Below are 17,490 nucleotides of genomic sequence, written 5' to 3'. Positions count from 1 at the left end.
ACTTCCTGCTTTTTGAACTGTATCCAGTTTTTAGGTAACTAGAGTTTGCTTTTTCAGTCCAGATCAGAGTTCGATGGTGCGTTCACACCTTCCCAAACGAATCGGACTTTCTAAATAATCAAACTTGAGTTTGATTAAAGCAGACCAAACAGGGCCGGTGTGAATGCACCCTAAGGGTCTTCATCTTCCTAAAGGAGTCCCTGATCACACACAGCTGAGCATGAGATCATCCCACTGAAGAGATAGTGTTGAGCTAACACACGACTGATGCTTTCCAGATGTGGAGGCTGTTGTCACGGTGACGTCGTTTACGCAGGGGAGTGCCGGCTCGCTGTAAATTGTTTCTATCAGATTTGTGTTTTGTATGCGCGCTGGGATTCACATCCTGCAGCTGTTTCTGATCGCCGCTCTCCTCTGTGACGTCTGAGGAGGAGCTCAGGTCTCACTGGCCGACCGATCCGGTTGCAGAACTCGGGTTCAGACACTCGGGTTCACGTTGCTTAATTAGCCAGAAAAATGGGGTGTAGACACAACCTGGCAAGACTCAAAATATGATTGGATAGCAGGAGTTGAAAATAACAATTTAAAGGGCTTTTTTGAAAACAAAGTGGATGGTTTTTTTTTCACAGTTTAAAAAATTAAAATTAACCGTTTAGGGAGGCAGCACTTCAAACTAATTCTACATCTTAGATCCGATTCAATTTGTGATGTAAAAAGCATCCTACACTGTGAGCAGAAGATTAAATCGGTCAAAATTTAAGATGTTTAAGTTAAGGTTGAAACGATTGTCATTAATCTATTATTTAAATAATCGATGAACTCTATACAAACTCTAAAAATTGCCACTTGCTAAAACAACAACACAGTCAGAGCAGTAATTAAGCCAAAACTATACAAAGAATATATACTTTTNTATTGTCCAGCCGTAATTCATGACGAGTTTTGTATATTCTACAATAATTAACACAAAGATGTATAAAAATTTACTGCAAATAAACTCACTAATCAGAAAGATGCAGCAGCTAAAATTATCATTTATTTCTGTTTTTTATCCTTAACATCTCAGTTGTTTCTACTATATTTTTACATTTATTGAGACACTCTTATTATTTTATTCAGTTATTTTACTTGCCTTTAAGAGTTGCTATTTTTAAAAATTCATTGTGCTTTCTTTTGTGCTCGATGACAATAAAATGCGTCCTGGTTAAAGTGTTTTTACATCATTTGATTGAGACCAAACAGGCTGAAAGCCAAACACTGAACTCAAATGTAATATAAAAATTATCTTGGCTCCTTTTTGTTGCAACAGCTTCAGAGTGTCGCCACACTGATCTAAAATGATAAGAAGAAAATGTGCAACAACCAGAAACAGGAAATTAACATCCGACAAGTCATTTAATTATTGCTCAAATGTTAATTTTCATTTTTTAAAAAAGAGAAATCTCGCTGGTTAAGAGTAGTTTGCATTTGCATCATGAATATTTTAAATGGAGTCTGGCATCTGTTGCATCTGCGTCCTGTCGCCGTAAGCCGACACTCGTCTTATCAAAACCCCGCCACCTCCTCCGCTCCGTCTCCACGGCAACCACTCCTTTCACAACGGCTAGTTTATGTTGCTTGGCGGCGGCGTCATGTTCCTCTCCCCCTGAACTTCTCTCACATTGTGCTCCAGTCCACTTTCATCTCTTTGTGATGCAAAGAGACAAAAGAGGAAGTTTCAACAATCGAGCTTCCGCCTTTCGGGAACAGAGAAGAACTGCGTCCTGTAGTTCCCATCAGCATTAAACGACAAAGCGTTGAGAGAAAAGGCTTCACCAAATCGGAGCGAAGCTTTAAAGTCAAACTTTGCGTCTGATTATGAACCAGGCGTTCATTTGACGTCAGAGGGACGGGCCTTCCTGAAGCCCGGCTGTAAGCAAACGTCTGGCGCAGCTCGGATTGTGTTGCATCAACATCCAGTTGGACGCGGCCGTCTCCCAGCCAGGCTTCCGGCGCGCTGCGTTCTCTTTTGCAAGTTAAACAAGCTGAACCCGAACGTACCTGCTGACAGCCGCAGTCCGTCATGTCAGCAGCAAACATTCCTAACGTCTCAACGTCTGCAGCCAAACTCAGAGAAAATGTTTGACTTTCTCAGTTCAATGCCTCGGTTGGTTACTCTGTCTAATCTGCACCAGAATTTCTTTCTAGTTCTGCGAAGGAAGCGAGATCAAAATCAAACAGAGCAGCTTTTCCTTATCGGCAGTTCAAAAGTTCAGCTTCAGAGAATAAAGAAGCCTTATTTCCCAGATTCAGTTTTTCCAAACCAGAATCGACTAATAAATTTCAGATGAAGTGGAAAATCAGAACAAAAATGACAGCAGTTGTTTCTTTAAGTAGGTATTTTCTCCACCACGTCACAGAAAACGTCTGGCTCTGAGCTGTGACCGAGCTGCCAGCCTGGAATGTGACAACACATCTTTTATCTCTTGGTTTCTCTGCAAACTTTGACTGGAAACCAGTTTAACCTTCCTCATTTGACTTCACATTGTGTTTGGTTCCAGCTAAAACCGTCTGCGTCCGTTAAAAACCAGACAACCATCAGATTTTCCTGCTTGGGTTGGATTGTGTCGGGTTTATTTTGGATGAGTTTCCTTCAGAATCAGTGGAGCTTTTAGATCATCTGCAGATTCTGTGCAACATGAAAAACATCTGGAATCCAAACCGGCAGCATTGCCACCACAAAATGTCTGCAACACTTCCTCGATATTACACTAATGTAAAAAAAAACAAACAAAAAAAAAACACATTTATGCAATTGTGGAAATGTAGTTAATAATTAAACTGCACACAATAACTACATTTAATCATATTTTCAAAATTACTGACAGTTATTGATGATGCTGTGGAACAAACTGTGGAAAAAAAACCAATTTCTGATAAAGTCAGTTTTTTAAAGCATCATTAACTAAAATTTATTGGGGCAACAATAAATCAAAATTCTTATGATAATAAAATGTCATGATAAATGACGACCGCTAGCGAGGGCTGGACAATGTGGCTGATAAACGTATCGCAATATAAGCGATTCATATTAGTCGATATCAATAATTATTGATTTTAATTTTAATTATTTATCAGTTTTAGCTCCATGAGATTGTTTTTGGTTTTATTTTTAAGCAGTTATGAGGCACAGCAATGAAACCTTAAACTGCTGCAGTGCCAGTTACTCAGCAGGTCGTTGCTAGGTAACCAAGGAATGAGTGGGTTGCTAGGTAACCAGAGTGAGTGAGTTAGCAGACTCTACCAACTTAGCTTAGCTGACCTTGACAGTTTAAACAGCTAAAGTCTTTCCTCTGCCTACAACTCCCAGAATGCTCTGCAGTTCTGAAGTTCAGTGAAATTACTGAACATTATCTGTAGATATTGATTGTTTGTGGTGATTTACTGGTTGTTACAGACTCATCGCAGCAGAAACCCGTCCTGACGTGACGACCTCTCACCTCTTCATGGACCGCCTCCACCTTCGGGTTGCTGCCCGTCCGCCTGAGGCCGGCGCCGGGGAAGCCGCTCGCCATGGTGGCGTCGGACTTGGATCTCTGGTGGGTCCTCCTGGACGGAGAGACGAACACGTCCCCCTGGTCGGCGCTGTCCGGGGAGCCGCAGGCGTCCACGTTGCTGCTGTTGTGGCGGCGGTGGTGGTGGGGCGGCGAGGGCAGCGGGCTGTCGGAGACGGACCCTGAAACGGACGAAGGCTCGTCCGACCGCGGCTTGAGGTCGTCAGACAGGATGAGCTTTCTGAGCTTGGTGCCTCTGGAGTGGCGCTGCGTGGAGATGTGCATGTCGGAGGAGTAGGCGCCCAGCAGCCAGGCGGACAGCAGAGAGAAGGTGATGCTGGACCTGCAGCGGTGGACCTGAGGGACAAATCTCAGGGTTAGCTTCCTGCAGATGTACAGTAATAACTTATACTGAGCTCCATTTAAACCAGGATTTATTAACCCAAAACGTACGTAGTTATGGTATGAATGAATAAAGATGTAGAAAATTAATTTTAGGTTATTCTGAAACACAAATGCACGACGGCATATCAAGCCCATTGTAGATGGAAATATACATGTTTTTCCTGCCAAAGAACTAAAAAAAATTCTAAAAGAAAAAAAAATAAAATAAAATGCTCAGAAATTTGTGAGTTTCAAAAATCAAAAATCAGCAAGAAAAAATATATTTTGAGACTAGTCTCAGAAGCTTTCTAGAAAAAAATTAATGGAGATTTTCTGAGCCTGTAAAGTCAAAAATGTTCAACTTTTGGAAATTTTTTGATTCAAAAGTCAAAAAAAATTTTAATCCCAAATTATCAGTGTTTTTTTTTTCTTAGAAATTTTCTACTTTTGTAGCTCAGAAATTTCTTTTTTTTTTTCTAAAAAAAATTCCTTGATTTTCCCCTCAATTTTCAGACTTTTGCAGCTCCAAAATTTTCACCTTTTTTTAAAAAAAAATTCCTGAGATTAAGCCCAAAATTTCTGAGTTTTTCCTCTTAAATTTCAGACTTTTGCAGCTCAGAAAGTTCCGAATATTTTATTAAAAATTTTTTAGATTAATCTCAAAATTTTTAATTTTTTGGCAGAAATGTACTCCTCTTTCCCTGCTTCACTCCATCCACCATGTCTGTAGCAGAAATGAAACAAACTGCTGTGGTCGCCACCTTTTGTAATGTCGGCATAAATGTAATAACGTGGCAGAAAGAATAAAATCAAGGATTTTATTACATATTGCAGCTTTAATGATGTTTTACTACATTTTGATGCCACATTTTATTACATTATTCCATATTGTGATGTCGTGACATAAAGCGGCGTCACCAGGTGTGTGCGTGTGTGTGTCTGTTGCTGTGTGTGTGTGTCTGTTGCTGTGTGTGTGTGAGGACTCACCAGGTAAGGTTTGATGGCGTCGCCCACCTCGGTGTCCATGTGGACGTACATGTTGAGGAGCTGCGGCAGGTAGAAGTCCACCTCCCCGTCAGGGAAGCTGAAGAGCCGGTTCCCGATGTACGCCTGAACGCCCGGCTCCTTCGACTTGTACAGGTAAGAGATCGCCATGGAAACGTCGAACAGCTTCGACTCGAACAGCCGCAGCAGCCACGACTGCTTGGAAGACGACGGCGAAGGCGACTCGGACGGCGCCGCAGGAGGCGTCTGCTTCTGGGCGGCAGGTGTCTCTCTCTGTCCTTCGTCGTCGTTCTCCTCCTCTTCCTCTCTGATGGAGCTGGTGTCGGGGTTCATGTGCCACGGCGGGCCGCAGCAGTCGGTCGTGTCCGCATGCTTCTGGTCGTCTTGCTGCTGTTTGTTGTCGAGCAGCTTCACTTTAAGAAGAACTTCCTGACAAGCCTTGAGCGCCACCTCTGGGTCAATCACTGGAGGAAGAGGAGGAAGTAGATGAAGATTTGTTAGCAGCTCGTCTTCATCACATTCATAAAGTCGGTTAAATATAACCGCAATAAAATGGTTTATGCAGGCAGTCATAGAGAAATAATGTTCAAAATTCAAGGTCATACTTTCAACATTTCATTCCAACTTTTAAAAACGTCAAACTAAATATGTAAATCACAAGCTTAATATTTAGTTTAAAAAAATAAACATTTAGCTTTCAAATTAAATATTTAGTTAATATTCAGTTTAGATGATTTAGTTCACACTTTTGCTTCCCACCAAGAGCATGCAATATTTAAGTTGCTTGATAAATATCAACCTGGAAAGTTAAAGGTTTACCTCACAAGTCTGATTTTCTGAAAGCTAATTTGGGTATTAGCTAAATATTTAGCTTGAACCTCAATATTCAGCATCTTAGCTAAATATTGAGGTTCAAGCTAAATATTTAGCTAGAATCTAAATATTTAGCATCCAAAATGAATTATGAAGTCTGTCCTTCAAAAAACAAGTTGCTAGTTGAGGCCAAAGTACCAGACAGAATATTTTAATCATCCAGTTTTTGGTAGAAAAACAAACAATAAATCATGCAAATGTAAATTATTGACTTAGTTTTAGTTTTTCATGTGATTAATTGATTTATTGCTTATTTGGACAGCCTGATGTTTAACATGTCTTATTTTCATGACTTAAATTAATTTGGTTTTAGAGCTACAGCCGTCTCAAATCTAAATAAATCACTTCATGCTTTCTGTTTATAGCTAAATATTATCAGCTGGGAGCCGTAAATCTGGACCTTCGTCCTGGAGGAATTAGTTTACGATCCGTTTTCATATCAGACGGAAACTTTAATCTGTTTGGAAGTCGTTACCTTGATCGACGACCAGGTCCATCTCCATGGCATCCTCGGAGATGACGTCCAGCAGCGGGCTGGGGCCCCGCTGGTCGCCGCCGCTCGACACGCCGCTGCTGCCGATGCCTTCGCTGCTACTGCCCAGGCTGCCGGTGCTGCTGATGCTGCCGCTGGGGCTGGAGCTGCGCGGGCTGGCGCTGGGGGACGACAGCTGCTCGCTGAGGGGCGGCGGCGGTGGCAGCTGGAGCTGAGGGCGAGGATGATGGTGGTGGTGGTGGTGGTGGTGATGGTTGGGGCAGTCTGAGGAGCTTTCAGAGCAGGAGGAGGATGTAGAAGACGAGGAGGAGGAAGAGGCACTGGAGGGCGAGGAAGGACAGGAGAAGGTGGTAGGAGAGGAGGAGGAGGTTGGCGGCGGCTGGGCAGAGTGGGCGGGGCTAATGTGGAGCGGGCGGAGCGCCGGGGATAAGGAGACCTCGGTGTCGGCCATTTTGGGGAAAAAGGCCTAAAAAAAGAAGAGAAAATTTAAATTCTATGGCTGTATAATATATTACCGGGTAGTAAGTAGCAACATTCGCTCAGTTATTTAGTTTATTTATATGAAAGAAACGATCAGTAAGACACGAGAAAACATACAAATTCAAATAAAAAATTAATATTTAAAAATTACATCATCAGGCAAACCAAAATATAAAGTTGAGTGGAAATTTTGACAATAATTTATAATCAAAAACCAACAAAATCAAAGTAAATTTTTTTCAAATCAGTTTCTGTCAATAAAAAACTGATGAATCTTTGACAAAAACTGCCGTCTGTGTCTGGCAAATTATTGGTTAAATATGTTTGTTTTTTATTCAGTGGGTAAAAAAAAAATCCAGAAATTTTACTCAAATAAGAGTAGAAATACTTCATAATGACATTACTCAGGTAAAAGTAAAAAGTACAGCGTAGTAAAAATACTCCCAAATGTGATTTTTTTTAGTTACTATCCAACTCTGGAAATGATCCATATCTGTGATGCAGCATCAAACATGGCCGGAGGCGGGACAGGAAGTCCTCCATGCTGCGTTGGTGTGCCAACGGCGTGACGCAGGCGATGTGCTTCACCATCATCCTCATCCTCCTCCCTGTGTGTCTGCAGCCTGAGGAGGCGTCTTGTTTCTATTTAAATGTTTCATCAGTCACAGCGCGCCGCTCCCTCACATTTCTTTTTGTTTACAGATCACGATGCCTCGAATGCCTCCGAAAGGCTGAAAAAATAACATTTATTTTGATTTGGTGGCATTTTAAGTCACATTTTCAGACGCAGCTTCACTATTTTTCAATATTTTTTGATGAAAGAACCCAGCAAATAAAACTGAATTTTTAAGTCTTCCTCAATTCTTTCTCTCCACACACCGAGTGAAACCTACAACTGTGATTTATTGACAAGTTCATCAGTGAACGCCTCTTATTTTTGATTTTTTTTTTTTTGATGACTAAGGATGTTTTCACTCCTGACAATCCAGTAGACTCGGTTCGATTGGAGGCTAAAATTGTCATATTTGTTATATTTTCAGCTGCTGCGGTTCACTTTCACACTGTGCTGTGTGAAAAGAACCAGACTGATTGATAAACCTGTTCCCCTCCTCGCCTGTGGGGGCGCTGCACCAGGAACCACTGAAGGAAACGACACTACAACCTCAATACGTAAACAAAAATGGAGTAGAGTCAGATATTAGCAGTTGTAGGGTTTCTCTTTTGTCTTGAGAGGTTTGTGTTTGTTTACCCTCTCTCTCTTGTCCATTAACTTTTATATTGATTTTAGGTATGAAGCGATTAATCAGATTAATCAATTGTTGAAATGTCAACTAATTTAGTAAGTTATTAATTGCTAACTTGAGCATACAGGCTAAAAAAAACCTCTAATTGAGCCAATACTGCACTAATATGAGCAATAAAAATGTATTTTCTTAAGAGGGGCCTGAATTGTTTATTTGCATCTTTTATTTCAAATTTTGTATAAAACAGGCTTATGTGGTTAAATGAAAAATCTACTGATTTTGCCATTTTTTAGTCCGATTAATCGTAAAACGCCACAGGCTGTTTCTCCCGCTGGCATTAGACTGTTACGTTTGTTTTGATTTTAATTACCCAGAATTCCCTGCGCTGTAGTCCACTTCCTGCTTTTTGAACTGTATCCAGTTTTTAGGTAACTAGAGTTTGCTTTTTCAGTCCAGATCAGAGTTCGATGGTGCGTTCACACCTTCCCAAACGAATCGGACTTTCTAAATAATCAAACTTGAGTTTGATTAAAGCAGACCAAACAGGGCCGGTGTGAATGCACCCTAAGGGTCTTCATCTTCCTAAAGGAGTCCCTGATCACACACAGCTGAGCATGAGATCATCCCACTGCAGAGATAGTGTTGAGCTAACACACGACTGATGCTTTCCAGATGTGGAGGCTGTTGTCACGGTGACGTCGTTTACGCAGGGGAGTGCCGGCTCGCTGTAAATTGTTTCTATCAGATTTGTGTTTTGTATGCGCGCTGGGATTCACATCCTGCAGCTGTTTCTGATCGCCGCTCTCCTCTGTGACGTCTGAGGAGGAGCTCAGGTCTCACTGGCCGACCGATCCGGTTGCAGAACTCGGGTTCAGACACTCGGGTTCACGTTGCTTAATTAGCCAGAAAAATGGGGTGTAGACACAACCTGGCAAGACTCAAAATATGATTGGATAGCAGGAGTTGAAAATAACAATTTAAAGGGCTTTTTTGAAAACAAAGTGGATGGTTTTTTTTTCACAGTTTAAAAAATTAAAATTAACCGTTTAGGGAGGCAGCACTTCAAACTAATTCTACATCTTAGATCCGATTCAATTTGTGATGTAAAAAGCATCCTACACTGTGAGCAGAAGATTAAATCGGTCAAAATTTAAGATGTTTAAGTTAAGGTTGAAACGATTGTCATTAATCTATTATTTAAATAATCGATGAACTCTATACAAACTCTAAAAATTGCCACTTGCTAAAACAACAACACAGTCAGAGCAGTAATTAAGCCAAAACTATACAAAGAATATATACTTTTGTATTTAAGATGAAAAACCTTCCTCGTCTGTAAATATGTTCTACCTAGAACTCAACAGGGATAGTTTTTACCTTCACCTGGTTCAAATTGTGCAAAAAATAAAAAATTTAAAAAATCTATTAGGCACCTTCTGATGTCCATTAATTAATCCACAAAATTGTATTTTAATGCATTTCAAATATTGTGTAAAAAGGCCAAAGTGGTTAAATGAAAAATGTGCCAAATTTTATCTGATTGATTGTCACAATAACTGATAATAATATAATATAATCAATTATTAAAATGCAGCCTTAGTTTAAATCCAGAGTGGATGTGATTTCAGGAGCTGCTTTGAAGCTTCACACAGGGAAGCGAATGATGAAACAGTTCAGAGGTCAAGGGCTGAGACTGATTCGAACAGACTCGGTGAACGCAGCGTCCTCGCAGAGATGGAGGGGGTCGATGTGTGCGGCTCGGGGCAAAGTGTGAGGTTTATATCAGCCGCTCTGAGGAGAAACACAACGATCCAGCCGTCACTTCCACTCTTCATCAGGAAGTAAAATCCATGTCAGCCAGGTTCCTTTTTTAAAAGGCCCACAGAAAACAGACCCTCCTAAATAAACACGGTCATACTGACAAACTTTACTCGTTTGTGGTGAGAAGCTTGTGTTCGTTTTACCGTCTCTCTCATGATACTTTTATTTTGACTTCAGGGCTGAAACGATTAATCGGATAAATCGTTAATAATCATCTATAGAAATAACCATCAACTAATTTAGTAATCGATTAATTGTGAACTTGAAAATACAGGCTCAAAAAAAGGCCATTTGCTAAAAAAAACCCAACATACTATGTTAAGTAAATTAACTATTTGAATGGTGCATTCAAGATTAAACACCTTTGTCTACATGTTTAAACTCATCAATTTTTAGAGTCACATGGTTCAGATGTACTAAATTAATGCCATGTTGTTGCATGTTTGGCAATAAAAAATGCATTTTCTTATTTAAAAAGGAAATTTAATTATTTGTTTATTTGAATCTCTTCTTTTTGTAATCTGATTAATCGTCAGAACAATCTATAGATTAATCGATTACTAAAATAACTCAGTCCAACTGGCTAAATATTACATTAAAACAAAAAAAATTAAATGTTCAAAACACTTGGAATGTGCTAGCCAAAAGTTACTACCCTTCAAATAATCGTTAGCAATAAGAATATTGTAGACGCTGATATTCCAAAGACAATATGTACCTCTAACTCTTACTAAGGTAATACTGTTTTAAAACTACTTCTGTTACTTCATAGTAGAATGACAAAACAATTTACTTTCAGATTATCTTTCTACTAATGCTGTAATGTTGCTAGTTTTCAGTTAAATCCCTCTGTAATGCAAACAAGCAACGAGGCTCGGCGCATAAAATGTTATGTTATTTGACTCTTAACCTTCTTTATATTTAAGTAAGTAAACCTTAAATTATAATCAAAGTAGAAATATGAAAATCACTATGAATTAAATGGTTTTTGACACAACATGTAGTTTTTGACTAGAGGCCATTTTATTTGGATCGCTAGGAGTTAAAACGAAGTGCCGTATTCTAACGGTCACACCTGCTGTGGTTAAAAAAGGTGGGAAATGCCATGGTAACCACGTCCCGTGGCCGGATATGGTTAAAAACTTTCACAATAAAGCTCATGAATATGCTTCTAAATAAAAGTCGCCTTTTTACGAAGGGTTTCAATTAAGAGATCCTTTAAAAATGTATTTATAAAAATAAACATAACACTTACTCTTTCTTTGTCAAAATTAAGAGTTAGTTTCAAAATTCAAACTGAAAAATGACTAAATAAAATACATATTCTTAAAACTATTTTAGGAATATTTCATTTTTATGGATTTGTTGTTTGTTTGTTTTTTTTTATCATTTTTTATAGTAAATAAGATCCATGCAGAGTTCCGTATAAACCCACAAGAGGATATGAAAAATTGAGGATAGAAATGTCGTTTTGAGAATTAAAGATGTTAAATTGCGTCTTGTGAAGATACAGGAGTGTGGCTGCCAACAGGACAAGAGGAGGAGGAGGAGAGCCGCTCCCTCCTGATGAAAACAAACTGGAGGAAGGAGGACGATAGCCGGGCTACAGAAGGCCCACACCCGTGGATTTTAACGACGGGGCAGCCGAAGAAGCCGCAATGCTAACAGCGGTTTAACGAAACTAGCAAAAACAGAACCAGAACTAAAACTGAAAAAGTGAAACGTAGTGAAAATACCGAGGGAAAGGGGGGACTTACCCGGCTACTTGAGCGCCTTCACTCCGATCAAAAGCTCCGATACACAAGGTTATTATCCAGTTTTAATCTTTATTAAACCCCCAGTTAAGTCCCGGTATTTAATCCAGGTTGTGGTGCGGGTTCTGGTCCGTATTTTTAGGCTCCGTCACGGTCCATCTGCTCCGGGATTCCGTGGCCTGGCCGTTCACGGCTCCCTGCTTTAAAGAAGCAGTGACGCAAGATCCGTAAAGACGACCGTTGCGTACAGGCTGCAACTTCCGGTAAAATTTACATAATAAAAGCATATTAAAGTACTGCTATACGAAAAAATATAAATTGTTAAACCGAAATAGATTAAACTAACAAAATGAAAAAGATGATTAATTCATAGATCTACATCATGTTAAATTATGAATATTAATTCTCTCTTTGAAAGATTAAAAATATATAGAAATATCTAAAATGGATTCTAAATGGAAATCTTAATGATCTAAAATGAACCAAAATATTTCACCCTCCATTATCTATATGGAGGGTGAAATTATAAGAACTTTTAAAATCATAAGAACTTTTAAAATCACAGTTCTTACGATTTTAAATGTAAATTATTAATATATTGCTCAAATCGAAAATAGTTTAAATTTTCATGTTTTGCTTTTTATCTCAGTAAATCAAGACAGTTCTACTTATTTTAACCTCATTTTTGCACCTTGATATTGCTATAATTATTCTCATTCGGTGCCAATTTGATGCAGATGGAAAGAAAAACCTTTTATTTTGAAGTTAAGACGTCATCAGGTTTGAGGTTCTTACAGGTAAATTGACAAAGCAGCTGTTTTTGGTTGTTTCCGTTTTGGACCGAAACGACAATCCTGTCTTCCCACACAGCTCTCATCATCAGCTCTCAGCGTCAGCTCATGAGGAAAACCTTTCAGTTACCACGCTTAAGATTTTTTCATATCCTTTTCAAAAAAACAAACATTTTTAATTTATAATTAAAGAGAACATTAGAATAGAGTAGAAAGACAAATGATCATAGAGGGAATAAAGTAAACACCAGAAAATAAATGAACGTCACGTCTTTTATTCCATCAATGTAGGAAAATAGATTCACATTAATGTTCTGGCTTCTCTCCTCCGTCACTCTTTTTAATTTAACAACAAAACAGGGCAAAATAAAGGTGCATTTCACTAAAAACTATCATCTCCAAGCCAAAACATATTTTTCTCCCTCTCAGCCTCATTAAGGAACATTAAAAGTAAAGTGCAAAAAAAACAAAAAAAACATAAAGCCAGCAGGTTAACAAAAGAAAAACAAAAATCAACATTTACAGGTGATAATAAAGAGAACGAAACAAATAGCCACAGGAAAACCATGCGAAGAGCTGGCAGTGTCTTTCACAAGTAAAACAAAGCAGGGAAGATTTTTAGAGCAACCATAAGAAGGAGGGAAACGACTGCACATCAACGGGCTGTACAACTGTCTGAAACAGCAAAGACACACAGCAATACGCAGAACAAAAGACCGACAGCAAAATAAAACAATACGGGATTTTTCAAATACATTTGGAGAGCGACAATTTAAAAAAGAAAGCTGCTCTATATGTCAAATCCCCACTCAAGGACTACATTACCCAGAATTCCAGAGGAAGAGCAGAGGCAGAATCTTGTTTTAAATGTTTTTTACTAAAGTTCAGACAACCTTGAGTGGGTTTTTGACAGCTAACAGCTTCCTTCACAACAGAGTTCACCATCATTACATTAACTGCAGAGTTGATCATCTTCCAATTTATCAATTTTATTTATCCTCTCAACATTCGATGTTGTTTCCAACAGCTATTAGGCAACAAAATCTTTAAAAAGGCAGCTATTGTCAACTTCTAAAGTAAAAAAGCTAATTTTATGTTTTCAATCACAGCTAATCCAGTCGTCTGAATATTATTTTGAGCAGGCTGGATCTTCATTTCATTTACTTTAACAACTTTTTTATATATATATATATTAGCTAAATTAGTGAAAATACTTTGGAGTTAAAAGCAACACCAGTCTGCACTACAAAAAATGACAAACTCTTACCAAGTACTTTTGGTCTAGTTTCTACTGCAAATATCTCAGTATTCTTGAAGTAAGACAAAACAAACCTATAAGCTTTTCAGCAACGTATAGCAGCTTGTTTTAGGTCAATAATTCCTTAATATTGATGAAAAAGAGCTAGTTCTATATATGGGAAAAAATATCTTGTTATTAAGTGAAATAAGCTGCCAGTGGAACTAGAACTTTATTATCAATATCGACTTAAACAAACTCCCATATCTTGTTGAAAAGTTGCATTTAAGTTAGTCTTATTTCAAGTGTACATAGATATTTGCAGTAGAAACCAGACCAAACATACTTGGTACGGTTTTGTGTTTTTGCAGTGTGTAAACAGGAAGTGCCATCGGAGAGCGTTTGTGTGACTTGGTCTGATTCTCCAGCATCATCGCACCAATACCCGAATCCCGATTCATTATCTTGGCTAAACTGACCCGTTTCTGGATTTCCACAGTGAAAGTTTTCTTCTGCTTTGCACTTTCAAAGCTCGGTTCCCGATGCAGACTCCTAGCAAGGCCATGCTGGACCAGAGTTAGCCAAAACGAGGCATGCCCAACATTTGAGACCATTTCTACCAAGACCTTTACCAATTCCACCTCTTGGTCTGTTTGAAATCTCAAACTGCAAATACTCGCTCTTCTTTTACGCTTCAAACATTCAACGTTCCTGTAATTCTACTTCCACTTGCTCAGAGAAAAGATCACGCTGCCATCTGAACTGCCTGAAACCAAACTCGGTTTTCCTCTGTAAAATTTGAGGCATTTCTGATGACTTTCAAGCAAACCAGCTGACAAAACTCTGACCTTTCCGTCAACGTGTTATCTGATAACTCATTGTTTCTTATTTCCCCTGAAGTTAAAACTCCAGATCAGAATGCAAACTAACATCAGAAACGTTTGTTTTACTGCGTAGCTCTCCTTCCAAACATTCACAAAAAGCATTTGATAATAAATCTCTTCAGATAAATCAGTGAGAGCGCCAAACAAAGCTAGATTAGAGTGATAACTCCGGTTATAAACAACCAGTTTGGCCCAGCATGGTCCTGCTGGGGGGAATCGGCTGCTGCATATCCTCAGGTTTAACCTGAACTATTTAAAACATCTTATCCCCTAAAGCAACATTTCACTTAGAGATCAGCATCGTCTCTATCTGGGCTTTGGTAACAATCTCGCAACACCTTAAACTTGTGTTAACAGATAATTGTCCCAAGATAACAGATAATCAAATAATCATTATTTAATCAAATTAAAACAAACAGAAATAAATTCATTTAAACTAGCCCAAACTGTAGGTTACTGTTGCAGATCCAGACTTCTAAACATCTGGTAAGTCTTCATTTTCTCATCTACTTTATAGTCATAAAATTTCAAGTATAAAGTAAATATTACAAGAATGAAGTCATAACATTATGAGAATAAACTTGTACAAGAATTAAGGTGCAATAAAATGAGAATAAAGTCATAATTCTGCATAAATAGTCGTACAAGAGTAAAGTCAAAATAATACAAAAATAAAGTCATAAAGATAATAAGATCATAATATTTAGAGAATAAAGTCTGCATATTCTGCAGCAGCAACACCACGAAAATGTAATCCGCCATTTTTTGTTATGTATGACACATTTGGGGGTCATAGATCTGGTTAGCATGTCAGTAACTTCACCAAAGATGCGATTTTTCTGTTGATGCAAATACATAAGGGCAAAGTTTTCACTACTGAACCCGTTTAAGGAATAAAAAAAGTCTTGGTTCCTCATTTCTGTGTGGACTTGGGACAAAACGGTCAAAAACTTTACAGTTTTAGAAGAAAACGTTTCTATTCAAGTTTATGTCTCGGAACAACACAATGAGGCAATCAGAAAACAAAGAAGAACCTGTGGATGCATCTCCTAAGCCTTGATATTTTATCCCTAAACCCACCATAATCAGTCAGATGAGAAACAAGTTGACTGGATGCTTTTGAACTAAATCTGCCTGAACTTTGCTGCATTAAATCTTTAAAATCTCAATTGTTGCAACCAAAGCCCACAAGTGAAATGTTGCTTTTACCCACTCAATACCCTACAGTTACTTTAACCTTTATATAAAAACAGAGTTTATTTTCCTTTTTTAATTATTATTACTATTAAACTCTAAACTGAGTAAAGTTTAAACCAGGGTAATTACGCCGGTGAAATAAAAATCTAAGCCGGCAGATGTCGGCCTCTAGCAGAGTGCAAGAATTAAGCAGAATATTACATCACTCATAAATACTTGACAGAGTATTTTCTCAGTACAATAAACTCATAATATACACACAGAGTCCCTCTTCAAACTCTCAGCAGTGCAACGTTTGTTTCAGTTCAACGATGAATCGTGTTGGCACTTCACCAAACTCAGGCGAACGACTAACATTAATATTCGTGCTTCTTTTAAACGATAAATTTAGGGCAGTGAGCGTATAATCAAGCGGTTTTCTTGCGTCAGAACGCAACGAGGTTGATTTTTTTTCCATATAACAGTCTTAATATTTTCAGGGTCCCTCTAACAGAAAAAAGCACTATGTGTGAGGACAGAGGGAAACACATTTTACACAAGTCCACAAACTGGCTTTTCTCTTTTTTTTTTACAAATTTGTGGTCACATGGTGGAAAAACAGGCAGGACAGACAAAGAAGTGGAGCCCTATGGCGGTGTAGCACCAACGAAGAAGAAGAAGACGCCCGCCAATGGAGCGGCGGGACGTTTGGTAGAGGTGAAGAGTGTCAGCAATGTGACGTTTCCATGGCAACTACCTCCGAAAATGAGAAGGTGAAAGAAGAAATCATCTGTTTTGCATATTAACTGTGAGAAAAATACAGAGATCTGGGAAACCTTCTGAGAGATCTGAGATGTTTTTGTTGAAAATGTTCATCTCAAGGTTAAAAGAACAGAAAAACAAAGGTTCAGAAGGAGTAAACTTTCACCCAGGAAAACGCGGAAGTTTTGAGATTAATTTCACATATTTACAAGAAAAAAACGTGGATATTCTGACGTTGATGAAACATAAGTAAATTTTCCACGATTAAAACCAGAACCGTATCGGTTCTGGTTTTAATCGTGGTTGAAAAATATCTCCATGTGATTCTACGCTTACCAACTCAATTGTAATTTTTTAAATCTCGGTAAACTTCTTTTTTACTTTTCCGAGTTTTAATATTCTACAATTTTGACTTTAATTAGTGAAAACTGTAAAAAAAAAAAAATTTTGGAAAGAAGAATGTAAAAAAAATATATCCAACTGAAAAATTTCGGCGTTTTTTGATGGAAATTTACTCCGTCAGCAACATTTTTTCCTCCGTTCTTTATCCAACAATCCTGAGTTACTTGGTTTTTATATTGAGATATTTGAAATTAAGCTTAGCAAAAATCACGTCAAAATAAGGCAGCGAAACTATTTTCTTCGACAGCCATCGAAGAAAGTAAGAAAATGGTGTCACATTGCTGACTGCGATGTAGCTGCAACAGATGGCTGGAATAAGGGCAAAGGTCACAATGGCAACATACAACAGCGAAGCAACCCGTAGGTTAAACGTGTAATCTAAAACTTCACCACAGAAACCAACAACAGCGCAAATATCACCCAGTAGTTAGTACATTTTACTGCATCTCAGTGTGTTGGTGCTATGTGGCAGGTTACCTTGTGCTTTGCTCTACTAGTGCCTGAGCTGAAGCTTTTATTTTTTAGCATTTACAACTTTCTTTAGCTCACAGCCTGCATTGCATGATTTATTCTCCCAATTTAATCATTTTTTTGTTGTTTTAGTAAGTTCTGTTCAGTGTCAGTAGCCCCTTTCAGATCATACATTTCAAT

At 38.4% G+C, this 17,490-nt stretch overlaps 1 protein-coding gene across 2 annotated transcripts; it reads right to left on the bottom strand.

The window, feature by feature from the left end:
• Nucleotides 1–1,376: 1,376 nt before the first annotated feature.
• LOC107837957 (phosphatidylinositol 4-kinase beta-like) lies at nucleotides 1,377–11,821 on the bottom strand. 2 transcript variants are annotated; one of them, XM_016678888.1, is made up of 5 exons: nucleotides 11,591–11,819; nucleotides 6,271–6,754; nucleotides 4,905–5,386; nucleotides 3,480–3,890; nucleotides 1,377–1,685 (listed from the first exon to the last, which is right to left on the bottom strand). In XM_016678888.1, exons 2-5 carry the CDS (start codon nucleotides 6,737–6,739, stop codon nucleotides 1,680–1,682), a joined length of 1,368 nt encoding a protein of 455 aa, XP_016534374.1. In that variant the 5' UTR covers nucleotides 6,740–6,754; nucleotides 11,591–11,819; the 3' UTR covers nucleotides 1,377–1,679. The 2 variants fall into 2 exon arrangements, with proteins under 2 accessions (XP_016534374.1, XP_016534373.1); XM_016678887.1 differs by lacking the exon at nucleotides 1,377–1,685 and having other exon boundaries at nucleotides 3,206–3,890; nucleotides 11,591–11,821.
• Nucleotides 11,822–17,490: the final 5,669 nt, after the last annotated feature.

The sequence above is a fragment of the Poecilia formosa genome, unplaced genomic scaffold (genome assembly GCF_000485575.1).
Source record: "Poecilia formosa unplaced genomic scaffold, Poecilia_formosa-5.1.2 Scaffold192, whole genome shotgun sequence".
In the NCBI taxonomy this organism is placed as follows: Eukaryota; Metazoa; Chordata; class Actinopteri; order Cyprinodontiformes; family Poeciliidae; genus Poecilia; species Poecilia formosa.
The sequence above is the reverse complement of the archived record's forward strand: the minus strand, read 5'-3'. Positions and strand labels throughout refer to the sequence as shown.

Bases quoted from the DNA above. Each gene is read 5' to 3' on its own strand.
- LOC107837957 (XM_016678887.1), bottom strand. From the start codon at position 6,739: ATGGCCGACACCGAGGTCTCCTTATCCCCGGCGCTCCGCCCGCTCCAC. The intron at 5,387-6,270 runs GTAACGACTTCC...CTCTTCCTCCAG, and splicing joins GGACCTGGTCGTCGATCAAG to TGATTGACCCAGAGGTGGCG. The intron at 3,891-4,904 runs GTGAGTCCTCAC...TTTGTCCCTCAG, and splicing joins ACGCCATCAAACCTTACCTG to GTCCACCGCTGCAGGTCCAG.